At 33.7% G+C, this 16,727-nt stretch overlaps 2 protein-coding genes across 2 annotated transcripts; one reads left to right on the top strand and one right to left on the bottom strand.

The window, feature by feature from the left end:
- The first annotated feature begins 574 nt into the window (after window positions 1–574).
- On the top strand, window positions 575–1,729 carry LOC136030722 (transcription factor TFIIIB component B'' homolog). The gene has a single exon (XM_065709793.1). It carries the CDS (start codon window positions 575–577, stop codon window positions 1,727–1,729), a length of 1,155 nt encoding a protein of 384 aa, XP_065565865.1.
- A 12,739-nt stretch (window positions 1,730–14,468) lies between these two features.
- Window positions 14,469–16,317, bottom strand: LOC136030721 (transcription factor TFIIIB component B'' homolog). Its single transcript, XM_065709792.1, has one exon. It carries the CDS (start codon window positions 16,257–16,259, stop codon window positions 14,469–14,471), a length of 1,791 nt encoding a protein of 596 aa, XP_065565864.1. The 5' UTR covers window positions 16,260–16,317.
- Between the last annotated feature and the right edge of the window lie 410 nt (window positions 16,318–16,727).

Here is a 16,727-nt window from a genome sequence, read left to right as displayed (position 1 = left end):
AGGTGAAAGCACAGGAATTGTTACTACAAATAAGAATACAGATGAGCTGACTACTAAAGGGGCAATAGATACAAAGAACAAAAATGGCAAAGCAAAACAAATTAATGATGAGGCTATGCGAGTAGGAGACTAAGTAGATTCTAACTCAATCTGTTCTGAGTCACTGGATGGATCCAACATAGATGCTAGGAGTGTCACTAAGATGAAAAAGCCTGCTAAAAATAAGATGTTAAAGCTAAAAAGAAGTAAGATTCCCAAATTTCAGCATTTCTACGACGTCAGAGATAAATTTGTAGAAAAATTAGCAAAGAAGGGAGAGGAACAAATTGATCCATCTAAGCTGAGCATTTCAGAGCTTTTTTACTCAGAACAATTCTTTAGCAGATTAAAACCAAAGACTAATGAATGAGAAAGAAAAGTGAAAGAAAAAGAATTAGAAAAGAATCAAATACAAGAAGAAACCACGGAAACTGTGCCAGTAGAATGCCAAAATGATGTCAGTTCTGAGCCATCACTACCAGCAGAAAAAGATCCAGCTATTACTTCGGATGAAGAAGGGAACTTTCAAACTGATATGCAAAGTTTATATAGAGAAACAGAAGAAGCCACTGCAGAGAGACGTGCTTTGGAGTCACAAACGGCTGTTGATTCAAGTAGTACCCGTTTAAATCGATTTGGAAAGCCAAACGGTAAGATGCGTCGCACACACTGGTCCCAAAAAGAAACTGACAAATTTTACATCTCATTGGCCTTAATTGGAACCAACTTCGACAAGATGATTGAAGTTTTTCCGCGCTGCACCCGAAATGAGCTGTTGTACAAATACAAAGTCGAGGATAAGAAAAATCCAAAATTAATCACAAATCTACTTAAGAAGGCTACATTTGATAAAGAAGCTTATAGCCAACTTGCTGAGATCTCAAAAGAAGAAGCTGAGGATGACGACGATTCACAAAAAAATGAGACAAAAGGAAAGGGGCAAGAGGTCAAGGATGAATCCAAGAAGGGTGATAGGAAGGAGGTGGAGAAGAAAAAAGGATCGCAGAAGCAGAAATCAGCTAAAGACACAAATAAAGTGCCTAGGAAGAGGAAGGCTATTGAAGATGCAAAGAAGTCAATCAAAAAACAGAGGGTTGACGTTGATATAAGTCTAGATGAAATCGTAAAAAATCATAACACTGATCGAGATAGATTCAAAATTAGTGATTTACAAGACTTCAATGAGAAGAGTCTAGAACAAGAAGTCAAGGATGGATCCAAGAAAGGTGGTGGTAAGGAGGTGGAGAAGAAAAAAGGATCACACAAACGGAAATCTACTAACGAGAAAACTAAAGTGACTAAGAAGAGGAGAACTAATAAATATGCAAAAAAGTCGGTGAAAAAACCGAAGGTTGACGCCGATATGGGTCTAGATGAAACGGTCAAAAATGACAACAATGGTCGAGATGGAATCGATATTGGTGATTTAAAATACTTCAATGAGGAGACTGTAGATCCCAGGAATGACTACGATGAGAATAAAAAATCATTATCTGTAAAACGAACTGATCTTTCAAGAAATTTATCAAAAAAATTGGTTAGTGACATTGATGTGACGAAAGACCATAACGTCTCCACTAATCAGCATTCTTTTCCAATTGCAAATACACAGAGCAACAAGGCGCAGCCTTCAGCCCTACCAGAAACAGATTTATATAAGCATCCCCTCCTGAAACGTAGTAATTACTAGGAAAACACAGAGATGTTTTCTGGAACACATACTAATCTTTCTGGAAAATGTTATGAAATTCTAGACATGAATACTTTTATTGATAACTCTAAATTGTTCAGTAGTAATGAGGTTAAGCAAAATGGAGTTGAGGTGTCTTTTTCATTAAATAATGTTGAAACCTTGCCAAAACAGGCGGAAAAATTATTTAGTCAGCAATCAATTCTTCAAAATGATTGCACGAGTTCCTGAGGCACGAGTTCCTTTTAAATATTGAATTCCAATAAGATTCGGTCACCCGTTCTTAAGTAAAAAATAACTCAGTTTTTCTAATTATTCTGAATTAACCCCCGCCCCACCCCCAAAGAGAACGGATCCAATTCCAATTATTTCAATCACGTATTCAGAGCTTGTGCTAATTCTTCCCATCGAGTTTCATCCCAACCTCTCCACTCTAAGTGTTTCCCAAGATTTCTGCTTTCAAAGATTTCTGTTTCCACCCTCCAGCCCCCTATTGCCTCGGATCCGATTCGATATGAAAATGGAGCATCTGAGACATAATATCTTTCTATAAATCAAGTTTCATTAAGATCCGATCACCCATTCGTAAGATAAAGATACCTCAATTTTCAGGTTTTCCAAGACTTCCGGTTTCCTCTTCCAACTCCCCCCAATGTCACTGGATCTGGTCGGTATTTAAAATAAGAGCTTTGAAGCACAGGATCCTTCTAAATATCAAATTTCATTGAGGTCTGATCACCCGTTCGTAAGTTACAAATACCTCCTTTTTTCTATTTTTCCGAATTAACCCCCCCAGCTCCCCCAAAGAGAGCAGATTCGGTCCGGTTATGTCAGCCACGTATCTTGGACTTGTGCTTATTCTTCCCACTAAGTTTCATCGTGATCTCTCCACTCTAAGCCTTTTCCAAGATTCCCGGTTCCCCCTCCCTAACTCTCCCCAATGACACTGAATCCAGTTGGGATTTAAAACAAAAATCAGAGTTACGAGGTTCTTCTAAATATGAATTTTCATTATGATCCGATCACTCCTTCGTAAGCTAAAAATATATCATTTTTTCTAATTTTTCAGAATTATCCCCCCCCACTCCCCCAAAGACAGCGGATCTGTTTCAGTTATGTGAATCACGTATCTAGGACTTGTGCAAGTTTTTCCCACCAAGTTTCATCCCGATCCCTCAACTCTAAGCGTTTTCCAAGATTTTAGGTTCCCCTCTAACTCCCCCCCAATGTCACCGGATCCGTCGGGATTTAAAATAACTGCTCTGAGACACGATATCCTTCTAAATATAAAATTTCATTAAGATTCGATCACCCGTTCGTAAGTTAAAAATACCTCATTTTTTCTAATTTTTCCGAACTAACCGTTAAATCGTCAAACCGTCAAATTAACCCAGATGGTTGAACGACTATTTCTAATTTAACCAGGTCTGGTCCCTGATACGCCTTCCAAATTTCATCGTCCTAGCTTATCTGGAAGTGCCTAAACTAGCAAAGCCGGGACAGACAGACAGACCGACAGAATTTGCGATCGCTATATGTCACTTGGTTAATACCACGTGGCATAAAAAGAATTTGAGACCAATTGATACATTAACAGTATTAATTGTTATCCTCATCCAAATATATAAAACTCATTAAGTTTGAAGTTACCGGTGACAGACTATTAGCCTGAAAAATCACGTTCTTTTCAAAAAAAAATCATTTTTATTCCTGTGTTATCCTCCTTCTTCCAAGGGTTGGACCTGTGTAGACCTAAAAGTGGATTGGCTCACTTCTTGGAATAATAATTGTCAGCAGCACTTCCGCTTTAAAGAAACATGGAGAAGTAACCTTCTAAAGTCTAGAACAAAAATAGGGCTCCGTTGATTCTTAGTGCAATTAATAAAAAAAAAAAATTCCGCAACAAAAAAACTAAATTATCGAAGAAAAGCAAAGAGTCTACCAAGCGTAAAACTAACACAAGTCAGTATCAATAAATAAATAAAACCCAAAACAAAAAGAAGTTACAATAAAAAACCGAGTCAACCGAGTCAGATTCAAAATGAGCAAAAATTAACATAAGTGGGGCTCAAAGCCCATATACGTTCTCAAGGCCGAACATAATTTACACTTTATTGAAAGAAAGATTAAATGTCATCACTTTTATAAGTAACAAATCAACAATTATTAAGATATTAAGGAATCAATATTATACCTCTTCTAGTTGACCTGTAAAACAAAACTTCGGGAGATGATTAAAGACTAAAGCTTAAAGACTTGTCCTATCTCGCCCATTATAAACATGTTTAATTTATGTGGTCAAACAACTGAGAATTATGTTTGCCGCCTTGATACAACTTGTAGAAATTATATAATACATTTAAATAAACTAGACAAGAATACAAGCTGACACCAAATTTCCCAGATATCTTAGAAAAAAAATTAGTTTGGGTTTGAAGGTTCTCTCAGGCCCAAATTTAATTTGGGCCTGATAGTATCTTCAGACCCAGGTTTCTAAAGGCTGATATGGATTTTCAATTTGGGCCTGATATAGAGATATTCAGTTTTGATGAGACTTACATCGTCAGAAAGCATAAATTCTTTTTGATTTTACAGACCTAGCTTTCCGAACCTTCAGACCCAGGTTTCTGAATGCTCATAAGGATTTTCAGTTTGGGCCTGATATAGAAATATTCAGTTCTGATGAGACTTACATCATCAGGAATCATAAATTCTTGTTGATTTTACAGACCCAGGTTTCCGAACCTTCAGATCGAGATTTCTGAAGGCTGATTTTCGATTTGGGCCTGATATAGAGATATTGAGTTTTGATGAGACTTACATCACCAGGAAGTATAAATTCTTTTTTTTTCTATTAATCGGACCAGAATTGCCCAATTTAAGCACAGGAAAGGTCATTCCCTAAAAATATTTTAGTCTGCCTGTTTGAAAAATAATGAAAATCAGTTCCAAAGAAATATTATTTGACTGATCTTACCGCTTTGGGAATTTCTGTGCAGTTACCCGCCTTGATTGACAGACTAGCCGAGAAAAGGTAACTACATTTCAGAGTCTTATATAAATAATTAAATAAAAAAAAACAAGTTTTTTTAACTGAAAGTAAGGAGCAACATTAAAACTTAAAACGAACAGAAATTACTTCGTATATGACAGTGGCTGCTTCCTCATCAAAGCCCCGCTCTTTACATTAAAGTTTGACTCTTTCTCTCAACTCTTCTTTTTAAAACAGTGAAAAACTTGTTTTTTCTTTATTTAATAGTTTAAAGGTCGAATGACTATGCCCCTAGAATAATAACAACCCATTGGGGCAAGTGCCGTAAGTGATACAATTCATTTGTTGTTTACATATAATATTTGCTGTTGAGAAAGGGGCCATGTTGGACCTTTGGCGTGCACAAAGGCCAAGGGCATACAAATGAAGCTTTCTGTGGGTGTTTAGAAGAATGTTGAACTAGATTAAAACCCGCTATGTTATGCAGATTGTAAAAGGGCTTATTTCAGCAACAGTTTAAGATACTGAGTTAAAAAAAACTTCCAGGGAATGACAAGGTGGATGTTCAACTGACCAAATGACAATATATGGATGCCACTGCTACTACTACTGTTACTAATGCTATGATTACTACAAATACCCTAACACGATTACCATTACTTCTGCAGCTAAAGGTGTAGAGGTGAAAATTACAGATAATATAAACGAAAATGAAGACCACACTGACTTTTCATCATACAAATAAGAATAGGTAAATCAATAGGAATTAATGTAAGATTGTGGAACTTAATTTTAATATAAAAGAATATTTTTGCTCTGTTTCCAAAGGGCCGTCCCAAGCAAAGCTGATATATATATATATATATATATATATATATATATATATATATATATATATATATATATATATATATATATATATATATATATATATATATATATATAAGAAATAAAGTAAACTTCACAAGAAATTTGATTGTCAATCAATAAAATATTGTTTTTTTTCTATTTAGTTTTTATTTGTCTCCAAAGCTAGTCCTTGAGGAGAATCCCGTTTATTTTTTATTCTAAACATTTTCAGTTTCTACCAAAATTATCCCTTTCCCTTCACCCTAACAGAAAATTGTATTTTCAAATTATAATTTTGGGAATGGAAACCGTCTGATTTGTAGAAAAACCGTAAATTTTTTTCTTTTTGCTATTCAAAACTCCAAAGTTTCCAAAAAAATATGTATCACGAAGTATAATTTTTTAAATTAAAACTTCCAGATTTTAACTTATTAAAATATAATTTAAAGCTTTACAATATTTTTTTTTTCTATTCTTCAGGATCAATAAAGATTTTTTTCAGGACTTGGATTTTCTATTTTAGGGCGTAAGAAATTAACAACAGCACAAGTAAAAAAAAAATACTGCAATTGTAACTAGTTGCAACTGTGACTGTAACTCTGGCTACTTATGGCTGTGACTACTTCTGCTAGAGAAAATTGCTAGTGACTACTTCTGCTCTTTGGAAAAATCGACGGTGATGTTGAACAAAAAAAAAAAAAAAAAAAAAAAAAAAAAGTATGTGCGTGCCAACTATCGAAAGGGTGCATCAACAATGTCTCAACGTCGTCTTAGGGTATTCAGATTGAACCTTTCAGACCATGCTCATTGGTATGCTCGAAAGCACTCGGAGGGAAGCCAGCCCCACCTCCACATGTTCCGTTTTTTGATCGTTCTCCAACTTTGACCAACAATTTGAAAAAACTCATTTTGTTACTGTTTTTCATACTGTTTTTTTTTTTTTTTTTTTTTTTTTTTTTTTTTTTTTTTTTTTTTTTTTTTTTTGTTCAACATCACCGTCGATTTTTCCAAAGAGCAGAAGTAGTCACTAGCAATTTTCTCTAGCAGAAGTAGTCACAGCCATAAGTAGCCAGATTTACAGTCACAGTTGCAACTAGTTACAATTGCAGTATTTTTTTTTTTTTTTACTTGTGCTGTTGTTAATTTCTTACGCCCTAAAATAGAAAATCCAAGTCCTGAAAAAAATCTGTATTGATCCTGAAGAATAGAAAAAAAATATTGTAAAGCTTTAAATTATATTTTAATAAGTTAAAATCTGGAAGTTTTAATTTAAAAAATTATACTTCATAATACATATTTTTTTGGAAACTTTGGAGTTTTGAATAGCAAAAAGAAAAAAATTTACGGTTTTTCTACAAATCAGACGGTTTCCATTCCCAAAATTATAATTTGAAAATACAATTTTCTGTTAGGGTGAAGGGAAAGGGATAATTTTGGTAGAAACTGAAAATGTTTAGAATAAAAAATAAACGGGATTCTCCTCAAGGACTAGCTTTGGAGACAAATAAAAACTAAATAGAAAAAAAACAATATTTTATTGATTGACAATCAAATTTCTTGTGAAGTTTACTTTATTTCTTATATATATATATATATATATATATATACCTATTAGAATGTACAATATAACCAATTATAATATATACAATATAACCAATGTAATTTACCTATTAGAATGTAATAAATGCTGCCTACAATATGTGGGGGAAACAACTAATAATATATATAAAAGATTTTCTGGACACAAGACAACAGTTAATAATGAAAAAACTAATAACTATCTAGTTCAACATTGTAGTAATGGTAAATGTTCCATATCAGATATAACTGTCACAATTTTAGAAAATTTAGAATTAGAAAATTTAAATAAAGAAGAGAAGAATAATAGACTACGTAAACATGAGGATTTCTGGATCCATACTCTTGGTACAGCTTATCCTTTTGGGTTAAATGATCGTGTAGCAAAATATGGTGACATGTCTCATGTTGTTGTTAAATGTATTGATGGTTTTATGGACCATCCTTCTTTTACTTGTCCTACCAAACGTAAAAAACGATCGAGAGGACATAGGAAAAATAATAGAAAAAATGAATTAGATGTACATATGCTTTCTATAGATCTATGCCAGCTACTTGAATCTAGGGGTATGATTTCTGTAATAAAGTGTCTAAATAATTTATCCAAGAGGAATTTAATCAAACTTTTCTGGATTGTGAAGAATAATACAGCTCTTGATTATAATTTTAAAGTAATATGTGATACAATTTGCATTCTATCTAAAACGAAATTTATTTCAAAAAAGAAAAAGTTCGATAAGATTAGTAATAAGGATAACAGATTATATTTACCTATTAATTTTACTTGTAAGCAGATTGAAGATATTAATTTACCAGAAATTTTAAATCAGCGGCATGTGAAACAGGCCCTTCCTAGTAATTTAAATTATAATGATAGTCCAGTTTTAACTTATAAATTTTCAAAAACTATTGGGCAAATTATTTTTAATTATAATTTAATACTAAAAAAACTAGATAGCGATATAAATTGGAAACCGGTTTGTAATTGTAAGCAACTTGGCCCATTTGTAAATCCTACTTACAAACATGTTATAACAGGGGACTTGTCAATAATAAAGCAAGATGATCTTCAAATTATAATGAATAAAGGGGCAAATTTCCGTCTTTCTCATCATCTGAAACCATCGAGTGTTCTTGATGGCTTGGAAAATGATTTTGATTTATTTATTGATAAGTGGTGTAAGAAAGAGAATAAAAATAAAGAGAGTTTTCAAAGTTGGAAGAATTTAATTATTAGTAGAGTAAGAAATAAAATATATTCTAACTTAAAAAATAGTAACACTAAATCATTATTTTATAATGCGAAGATTAAACAAGCAATTGCTAATCTAAAGAATGAATTTGTAATTGTGCCAGTGGATAAAGCTAATAATAATTTTGCCATAATTTGTCAGAAGCTGTATTGTGATATCTTAAAAAGGGAGTTAGGCACAACTAATGTTTATGAAAAGGTAAATATAGAGGATGAGAATTTAATTGAAAAGACTGAAGAAATACTTTTTAAAAATTTTAATATTAAAATAAATGACAATGATAAAAAGTTCCCTTTCCTATATTGGACTGTAAAATTTCATAAGAATCCCCCTAAACCACGGTTTATTGCTGGAGCAGCTAAATGTCCAACCCGCATTGCTGCTACTGACCTCTCTTTAATTTTAAAGGAAATTGTAAATAAACTTAAAACCTATTGTTCTGGTATTAAAAAATTTTCGAATTTTAATCCATATTGGAGTGTTAATAATTCACTGCAGGTGATAGATTCTTTAACAATGGTTTCAGCTAAAAGAATTGAGTCTTTCGATTTTGCGACAATGTATACTAATTTATCACTCAATTTAGTGTTAGATAATTTAAAAACTGTTATAAAGAAATCTTTCCTCTTATCTAGTAAAAGGTTCTTAAAAATAGACAGTTATAATAAAAAAGCCATATGGACAAACTGCTTTAATACTACAGTTAACTTGAGATGTTACAGCTTGGATATGATTTTTGAGTTATTGGAATTTGTTTTATACAATACTTATATAAGATTTGGGGGTGATTTGTACAAGCAAATTATGGGAATTCCCATGGGGGGGAATGCCAGCCCATTTATAGCTGACTTGTTTTTAAGTCAACTAGAATATAAATATATGATGGATAAGAATAACCCAATTAATTTAAAACATGCTTTGTCAAATAATAAAAGATATTTAGATGATATTTTGGTCTTAAATTGTAAGGATTTCATTGATATTTCTAAAAATATATATCCATCAGAGCTTATTCTTGAGCCTAGTCATGGCGCTGGTCATGAAGATCATTTCTTAGATTTAAATATTAATATTTGTGATAATAATAAATTAAGTTTTAAAATGTATAATAAAACGGATGATTTTGATTTTGAAGTGATTAGTTTCCCATTCCCTGAAAGTAATATACACTCAAATATCACATATTCAGCGTTTTTCTCACAGTTACTTCGTTATGCAAGGATTTGTAGTAATTATATTGATTTTAAAAATAGATGTAAAATCTTAAGCCAAAAATTGATATCAAGAGGTTTTTCTGCAAATAAATTAACTTGGCAATTTAAAAAATTTAGTTTTCATTATAACGAACTTTTAAATAAATATCAAAAGAATCATCTAGAAATACTTAAAGAAATTTTTGACTAATTTCGGAGGTTCGAGAAATGTTGTCACAGCGCCATTTATTTTGAATTGTGTTTCTATTTGAGCGGAATTTTTAAAAAATTAGCCACATGGTAAAGATGAATTATATAATTGTTTAGTTCATTCAGGTTTTTTGCAATGTGTTAATATTTGTGATTTGGTAAAATTTATAATATTTAGTTTACCTATTGTTGCTAAAGGGAGGGATATATTAACAGGATAAGCTTGTTTTGGTTTTACTTGGTTGTTTTACATTTGCTGTTTTTTTCATAGACATGTATTTTGGGGGTGATACCTGACGCGGGGATGCCATGGATATTCTGTGGTAGCCACAACACTGTGCTGGGTAGAGAATTTAGAGTGGCGAAACCCTATATAGGCCAGTGTATTCTCCTGATGAGCCCTTATGTTGGGTGTTGCCTCTGAATTATTTGTCTATATTATTTTTTCTATGGTTTGGTAAATGACGACTTATACTTATTGACGACATGACTGCCTGTCCATGGATTATTCTTTATGGTTGATTGTGTGTGGCTATGCTGTTTGACCTATGTGATTGTATGGATGAGTAGGGTTAAGGCCTCATTCAAGTGCTGGTCTATATTAATCACTAATTTAGGAAAACAGTCTTCCTTTTCTCCTTCTGTCTCCTTTTTTTTTTTTTTTTTTTTTTTTTTTTTTTTTTTTTTTTTTTTTTTTTTTTGTGTTTGTGCTGTAGCATTGGTGATTTCTCTTTTCATGATATATATATATATATATATATATATATATATATATATATATATATATATATATATATATATATATATATATATATATATATATATCAGCTTTACTTGGGACGGCCCTTTGGAAACAGAGCAAAAATATTCTTTTATATTAAAATTAAGTTCCACAATCTTACATTAATTCCTATTGATTTACCTATTCTTATTTGTATGATGAAAAGTCAGTGTGGTCTTCATTTTCGTTTATATTATCTGTAATTTTCACCTCTACACCTTTAGCTGCAGAAGTAATGGTAATCGTGGTAGGGTATTTGTAGTAATCATAGCATTAGTAACAGTAGTAGTAGCAGTGGCATCCATATATTGTCATTTGGTCAGTTGAACATCCACCATGTCATTCCCTGGAAGTTTTTTTTTAACTCAGTATCTTAAACTGTTGCTGAAATAAGCCCTTTTACAATCTGCATAACATAGCGGGTTTTAATCTAGTTCAACATTCTTCTAAACAACCACAGAAAGCTTCATTTGTATGCCCTTGGCCTTTGTGCACGCCAAAGGTCCAACATGGCCCCTTTCTCAACAGCAAATATTATATGTAAACAACAAATGAATTGTATCACTTACGGCACTTGCCCCAATGGGTTGTTATTATTCTAGGGGCATAGTCATTCGACCTTTAAACTATTAAATAAAGAAAAAACAAGTTTTTCACTGTTTTAAAAAGAAGAGTTGAGAGAAAGAGTCAAACTTTAATGTAAAGAGCGGGGCTTTGATGAGGAAGCAGCCACTGTCATATACGAAGTAATTTCTGTTCGTTTTAAGTTTTAATGTCGCTCCTTACTTTCAGTTAAAAAAACTTGTTTTTTTTTATTTAATTATTTATATAAGACTCTGAAATGTAGTTACCTTTTCTCGGCTAGTCTGTCAATCAAGGCGGGTAACTGCACAGAAATTCCCAAAGCGGTAAGATCAGTCAAATAATATTTCTTTGGAACTGATTTTCATTATTTTTCAAACAGGCAGACTAAAATATTTTTAGGGAATGACCTTTCCTGTGCTTAAATTAGGCAATTCTGGTCCGATTAATAGAAAAAAAAAAGAATTTATACTTCCTGATGATGTAAGTCTCATCAAAACTGAATATCTCTATATCAGGCCCAAATCGAAAATCAGCCTTCAGAAATCTCGATCTGAAGGTTCGGAAACCTGGGTCTGTAAAATCAACAAGAATTTATGATTCCTGATGATGTAAGTCTCATCAGAACTGAATATTTCTATATCAGGCCCAAACTGAAAATCCTTATGAGCATTCAGAAACCTGGGTCTGAAGGTTCGGAAAGCTAGATATGTAAAATCAAAAAGAATTTATGCTTCCTGACGATGTAAGTCTCATCAAAACTGAATATCTCTATATCAGGCCCAAATTGAAAATCCATATCAGCCTTTAGAAACCTGGGTCTGAAGATACTCTCAGGCCCAAATTAAATTTGGGCCTGAGAGAACCTTCAGACCCAAACTAATTTTTTTCTAAGATATCTGGGAAATTTGGTGTCAGCTTGTATTCTTGTCTAGTTTATTTAAATGTATTATATAATTTCTACAAGTTGTATCAAGGCCGCAAACATAATTCTCAGTTGTTTGACCACATAAATTAAACATGTTTATAATGGGCGAGATAGGACAAGTCTTTAAGCTTTAGTCTTTAATCATCTCCCGAAGTTTTGTTTTACAGGTCAACTAGAAGAGGTATAATATTGATTCCTTAATATCTTAATAATTGTTGATTTGTTACTTATAAAAGTGATGACATTTAATCTTTCTTTCAATAAAGTGCAAATTATGTTCGGGCCTTGAGAACGTATATGGGCTTTGAGCCCCACTTATGTTAATTTTTGCTCATTTTGAATGTGACTCGGTTGACTCGGTTTTTTATTGTAACTTCTTTTTGTTTTGGGTTTTATTTATTTATTGATACTGACTTGTGTTAGTTTTACGCTTGGTAGACTCTTTGCTTTTCTTCGATAATTTAGTTTTTTTGTTGCGGAATTTTTTTTTTTATTAATTGCACTAAGAATCAACGGAGCCCTATTTTTGTTCTAGACTTTAGAAGGTTACTTCTCCATGTTTCTTTAAAGCGGAAGTGCTGCTGACAATTATTATTCCAAGAAGTGAGCCAATCCACTTTTAGGTCTACACAGGTCCAACCCTTGGAAGAAGGAGGATAACACAGGAATAAAAATGAGCTTTTTTTGAAAAGAACGTGATTTTTCAGGCTAATAGTCTGTCACCGGTAACTTCAAACTTAATGAGTTATATATATTTGGGTGAGGATAAAAATTAATACTGTTAATGTATCAATTGGTCTCAAATTCTTTTTATGCCACGTGGTATTGACCAAGTGACATATAGCGATCGCAAATTCTGTCGGTCTGTCTGTCTGTCCCGGCTTTGCTAGTTTAGGCACTTCCAGATAAGCTAGGACGATGAAATTTGGAAGGCGTATCAGGGACCAGACCTGGTTAAATTAGAAATAGTCGTTCAACCATCTGGGTTAATTTGACGGTTTGACGATTTAACGGTTAGTTCGGAAAAATTAGAAAAAATGAGGTATTTTTAACTTACGAACGGGTGATCGAATCTTAATGAAATTTTATATTTAGAAGGATATTGTGTCTCAGAGCAGTTATTTTAAATCCCGACGGATCCGGTGACTTTGGGGGGGAGTTAGAGGGGAACCTAAAATCTTGGAAAACGCTTAGAGTTGAGGGATCGGGATGAAACTTGGTGGGAAAAACTTGCACAAGTCCTAGATACGTGATTCACATAACTGAAACAGATCCACTGTCTTTGGGGGAGTGGGGGGGATAATTCTGAAAAATTAGAAAAAATGATATATTTTTAGCTTACGAAGGAGTGATCGGATCATAATGAAAATTCATATTTAGAAGAACCTCGTAACTCTGATTTTTGTTTTAAATCCCAACTGGATCCAGTGTCATTGGGGAGAGTTAGGGAGGGGGAACCGGGAATCTTGGGAAAGGCTTAGAGTGGAGAGATCACGATGAAACTTAGTGGGAAGAATAAGCACAAGTTCAAGATACGTGGCTGACATAACCGGACCGAATCTGCTCTCTTTGGGGGAGCTGGGGGGTTTAATTCGGAAAAATAGAAAAAGGAGGTATTTGTAACTTACGAACGGGTGATCAGACCTCAATGAAATTTGATATTTAGAAGGATCCTGTGCTTCAAAGCTCTTATTTTAAATACCGACCAGATCCAGTGACATTGGGGGGAGTTGGAAGAGGAAACCGGAAGTCTTGGAAAACCTGAAAATTGAGGTATCTTTATCTTACGAATGGGTGATCGGATCTTAATGAAACTTGATTTATAGAAAGATTTTATGTCTCAGATACTCCATTTTCATATCGAATCGGATCCAAGGCAATAGGGGGCTGGAGGGCGGAAACAGAAATCTTTGAAAGCAGAAATCTTGGGAAACACTTAGAGTGGAGAGGTTGGGATGAAACTTGATGGGAAGAATTAGCACAAGCTCTGAATACGTGATTGAAATAATTGGAATTGGATCCGTTCTCTTTGGGGGTGGGGCGGGGGTTAATTCAGAATAATTAGAAAAACTGAGTTATTTTTGACTTAAGAACGGGTGACCGAATCTTATTGAAATTCAATATTTAAAAGGAACTCGTCCCTCAGGAACTCGTGCAATCATTTTGAAGAATTGATTGCTGACTAAATAATTTTTCCGCCTGTTTTGGCAAGGTTTCAACATTATTTAATGAAAAAGACACCTCAACTCCATTTTGCTTAACCTCATTACTACTGAACAATTTAGAGTTATCAATAAAAGTATTCATGTATAGAATTTCATAACATTTTCCAGAAAGATTAGTATGTGTTCCAGAAAACATCTCTGTGTTTTCCTAGTAATTACTACGTTTCAGGAGGGGATGCTTATATAAATCTGTTTCTGGTAGGGCGGAAGGCTGCGCCTTGTTGCTCTGTGTATTTGCAATTGGAAAAGAATGCTGATTAGTGGAGACGTTATGGTCTTTCGTGACATCAATGTCACTAACCAATTTTTTTGATAAATTTCTTGAAAGATCAGTTCGTTTTACAGATAATGATTTTGTATTCTCATCGTAGTCATTCCTGGGATCTACAGTCTCCTCATTGAAGTATTTTAAATCACCAATATCGATTCCATCTCGACCATTGTTGTCATTTTTGACCGTTTCATCTAGACCCATATCGGCGTCAACCTTCGGTTTTTTCACCGACTTTTTTGCATATTTATTAGTTCTCCTCTTCTTAGTCACTTTAGTTTTCTCGTTAGTAGATTTCCGTTTGTGTGATCCTTTTTTCTTCTCCACCTCCTTACCACCACCTTTCTTGGATTCATCCTTGACCTCTTGCCCCTTTCCTTTTGTCTCATTTTTTTGTGAATCGTCGTCATCCTCAGCTTCTTCTTTTGAGATCTCAGCAAGTTGGCTATAAGCTTCTTTATCAAATGTAGCCTTCTTAAGTAGATTTGTGATTAATTTTGGATTTTTCTTATCCTCGACTTTGTATTTGTACAACAGCTCATTTCGGGTGCAGCGCGGAAAAACTTCAATCATCTTGTCGAAGTTGGTTCCAATTAAGGCCAATGAGATGTAAAATTTGTCAGTTTCTTTTTGGGACCAGTGTGTGCGACGCATCTTACCGTTTGGCTTTCCAAATCGATTTAAACGGGTACTACTTGAATCAACAGCCGTTTGTGACTCCAAAGCACGTCTCTCTGCAGTGGCTTCTTCTGTTTCTCTATATAAACTTTGCATATCAATTTGAAAGTTCCCTTCTTCATCCAAAGTAATAGCTGGATCTTTTTCTGCTGGTAGTGATGGCTCAGAACTGACATCATTTTGGCATTCTACTGGCACAGTTTCCGTGGTTTCTTCTTGTATTTGATTCGTTTCTAATTCTTTTTCTTTCACTTTTCTTTCTCTTTTATTAGTCTTTGGTTTTAATCTGCTAAAGAATTGTTCTGAGTAAAAAAGCTCTGAAATGCTCAGCTTAGATGGATCAATTTGTTCCTCTCCCTTCTTTGCTAATTTTTCTACAAATTTATCTCTGACGTCGTAGAAATGCTGAAATTTGGGAATCTTACTTCTTTTTAGCTTTAACATCTTATTTTTAGCAGGCTTTTTCATCTTAGTGACACTCCTAGCATCTATGTTGGATCCATCCAGTGACTCAGAACAGATTGAGTTAGAATCTACTGAGTCTCCTACTGGCATAGCCTCATCATTAATTTGTTTTGCTTTGCCATTTTTGTTCTTTGTATCTATTGCCCCTTTAGTAGTCAGCTCATCTGTATTCTTATTTGTAGTAACATTTCCTGTGCTTTCACCTATTTCAGAAAAATTGGAACTACCTATTTCCAAGTTCTCAAGGCGATCTTGTCTTACTTTCTTGTTAATATCAACATCGGTATTGTCCCCTTGTGATTTGGGCTGTCCATTACTTGGTACGTTTTCCGAAGTAGTTAGACACATAATAGCTGTGGATGTAATTTCAGTAGGTAGGGAAGCATCTCTATTTTCTAATACTTTCCTCTCATTGTCTTTTGAAATGTGTTCTTTTTCAGTTGTAACTGTAGCACTCCCTGATGTTCTGTTACCTGGAATAGATCCTGCCTTTTTAACTGGCTTTATAGTCAATCTTTTAAGCATTTTGCTTGCATGAATAATCACCTTAATAAAGTAATAGCTTGTCTTCACAAACTGTCGTGTCTTCGGATGTGGCTTGTGTTTTATAGTAAAAATGACATCATTTTTTGTTTAGTCATCTTCATAAAGTGTATGACATCATTTCTAATTTATAGCATTCTATCTATTGCATACGGTGACTTCATTTTTAGAGTCATTTTTGTCTTCTGTGTCACAGGTGGAGTAGGCGTAAGTCAAAGGTATGACTTCTTAGAAGCTCCAAGCCACCAATAGTATTCAAATGGAAAAAATGTTTTCATGTATATTAATTCGGTCAACTTATTGCTTATTCAATCCGTTGGCGAAACCAAATGTTCCGAGGTCACTAGACCTTATTTTTACCAGGTCTGATTTTAACCTAAGATAGTTGAGTGGTAGAGCATTTGAATACAGATTGAGAGGTGAGCGGCTGAAACCAGTTTTTCCCCTATT

The sequence above is a fragment of the Artemia franciscana genome, chromosome 8, assembly GCF_032884065.1.
Source record: "Artemia franciscana chromosome 8, ASM3288406v1, whole genome shotgun sequence".
In the NCBI taxonomy this organism is placed as follows: Eukaryota; Metazoa; Arthropoda; class Branchiopoda; order Anostraca; family Artemiidae; genus Artemia; species Artemia franciscana.
The sequence above is the reverse complement of the archived record's forward strand: the minus strand, read 5'-3'. Positions and strand labels throughout refer to the sequence as shown.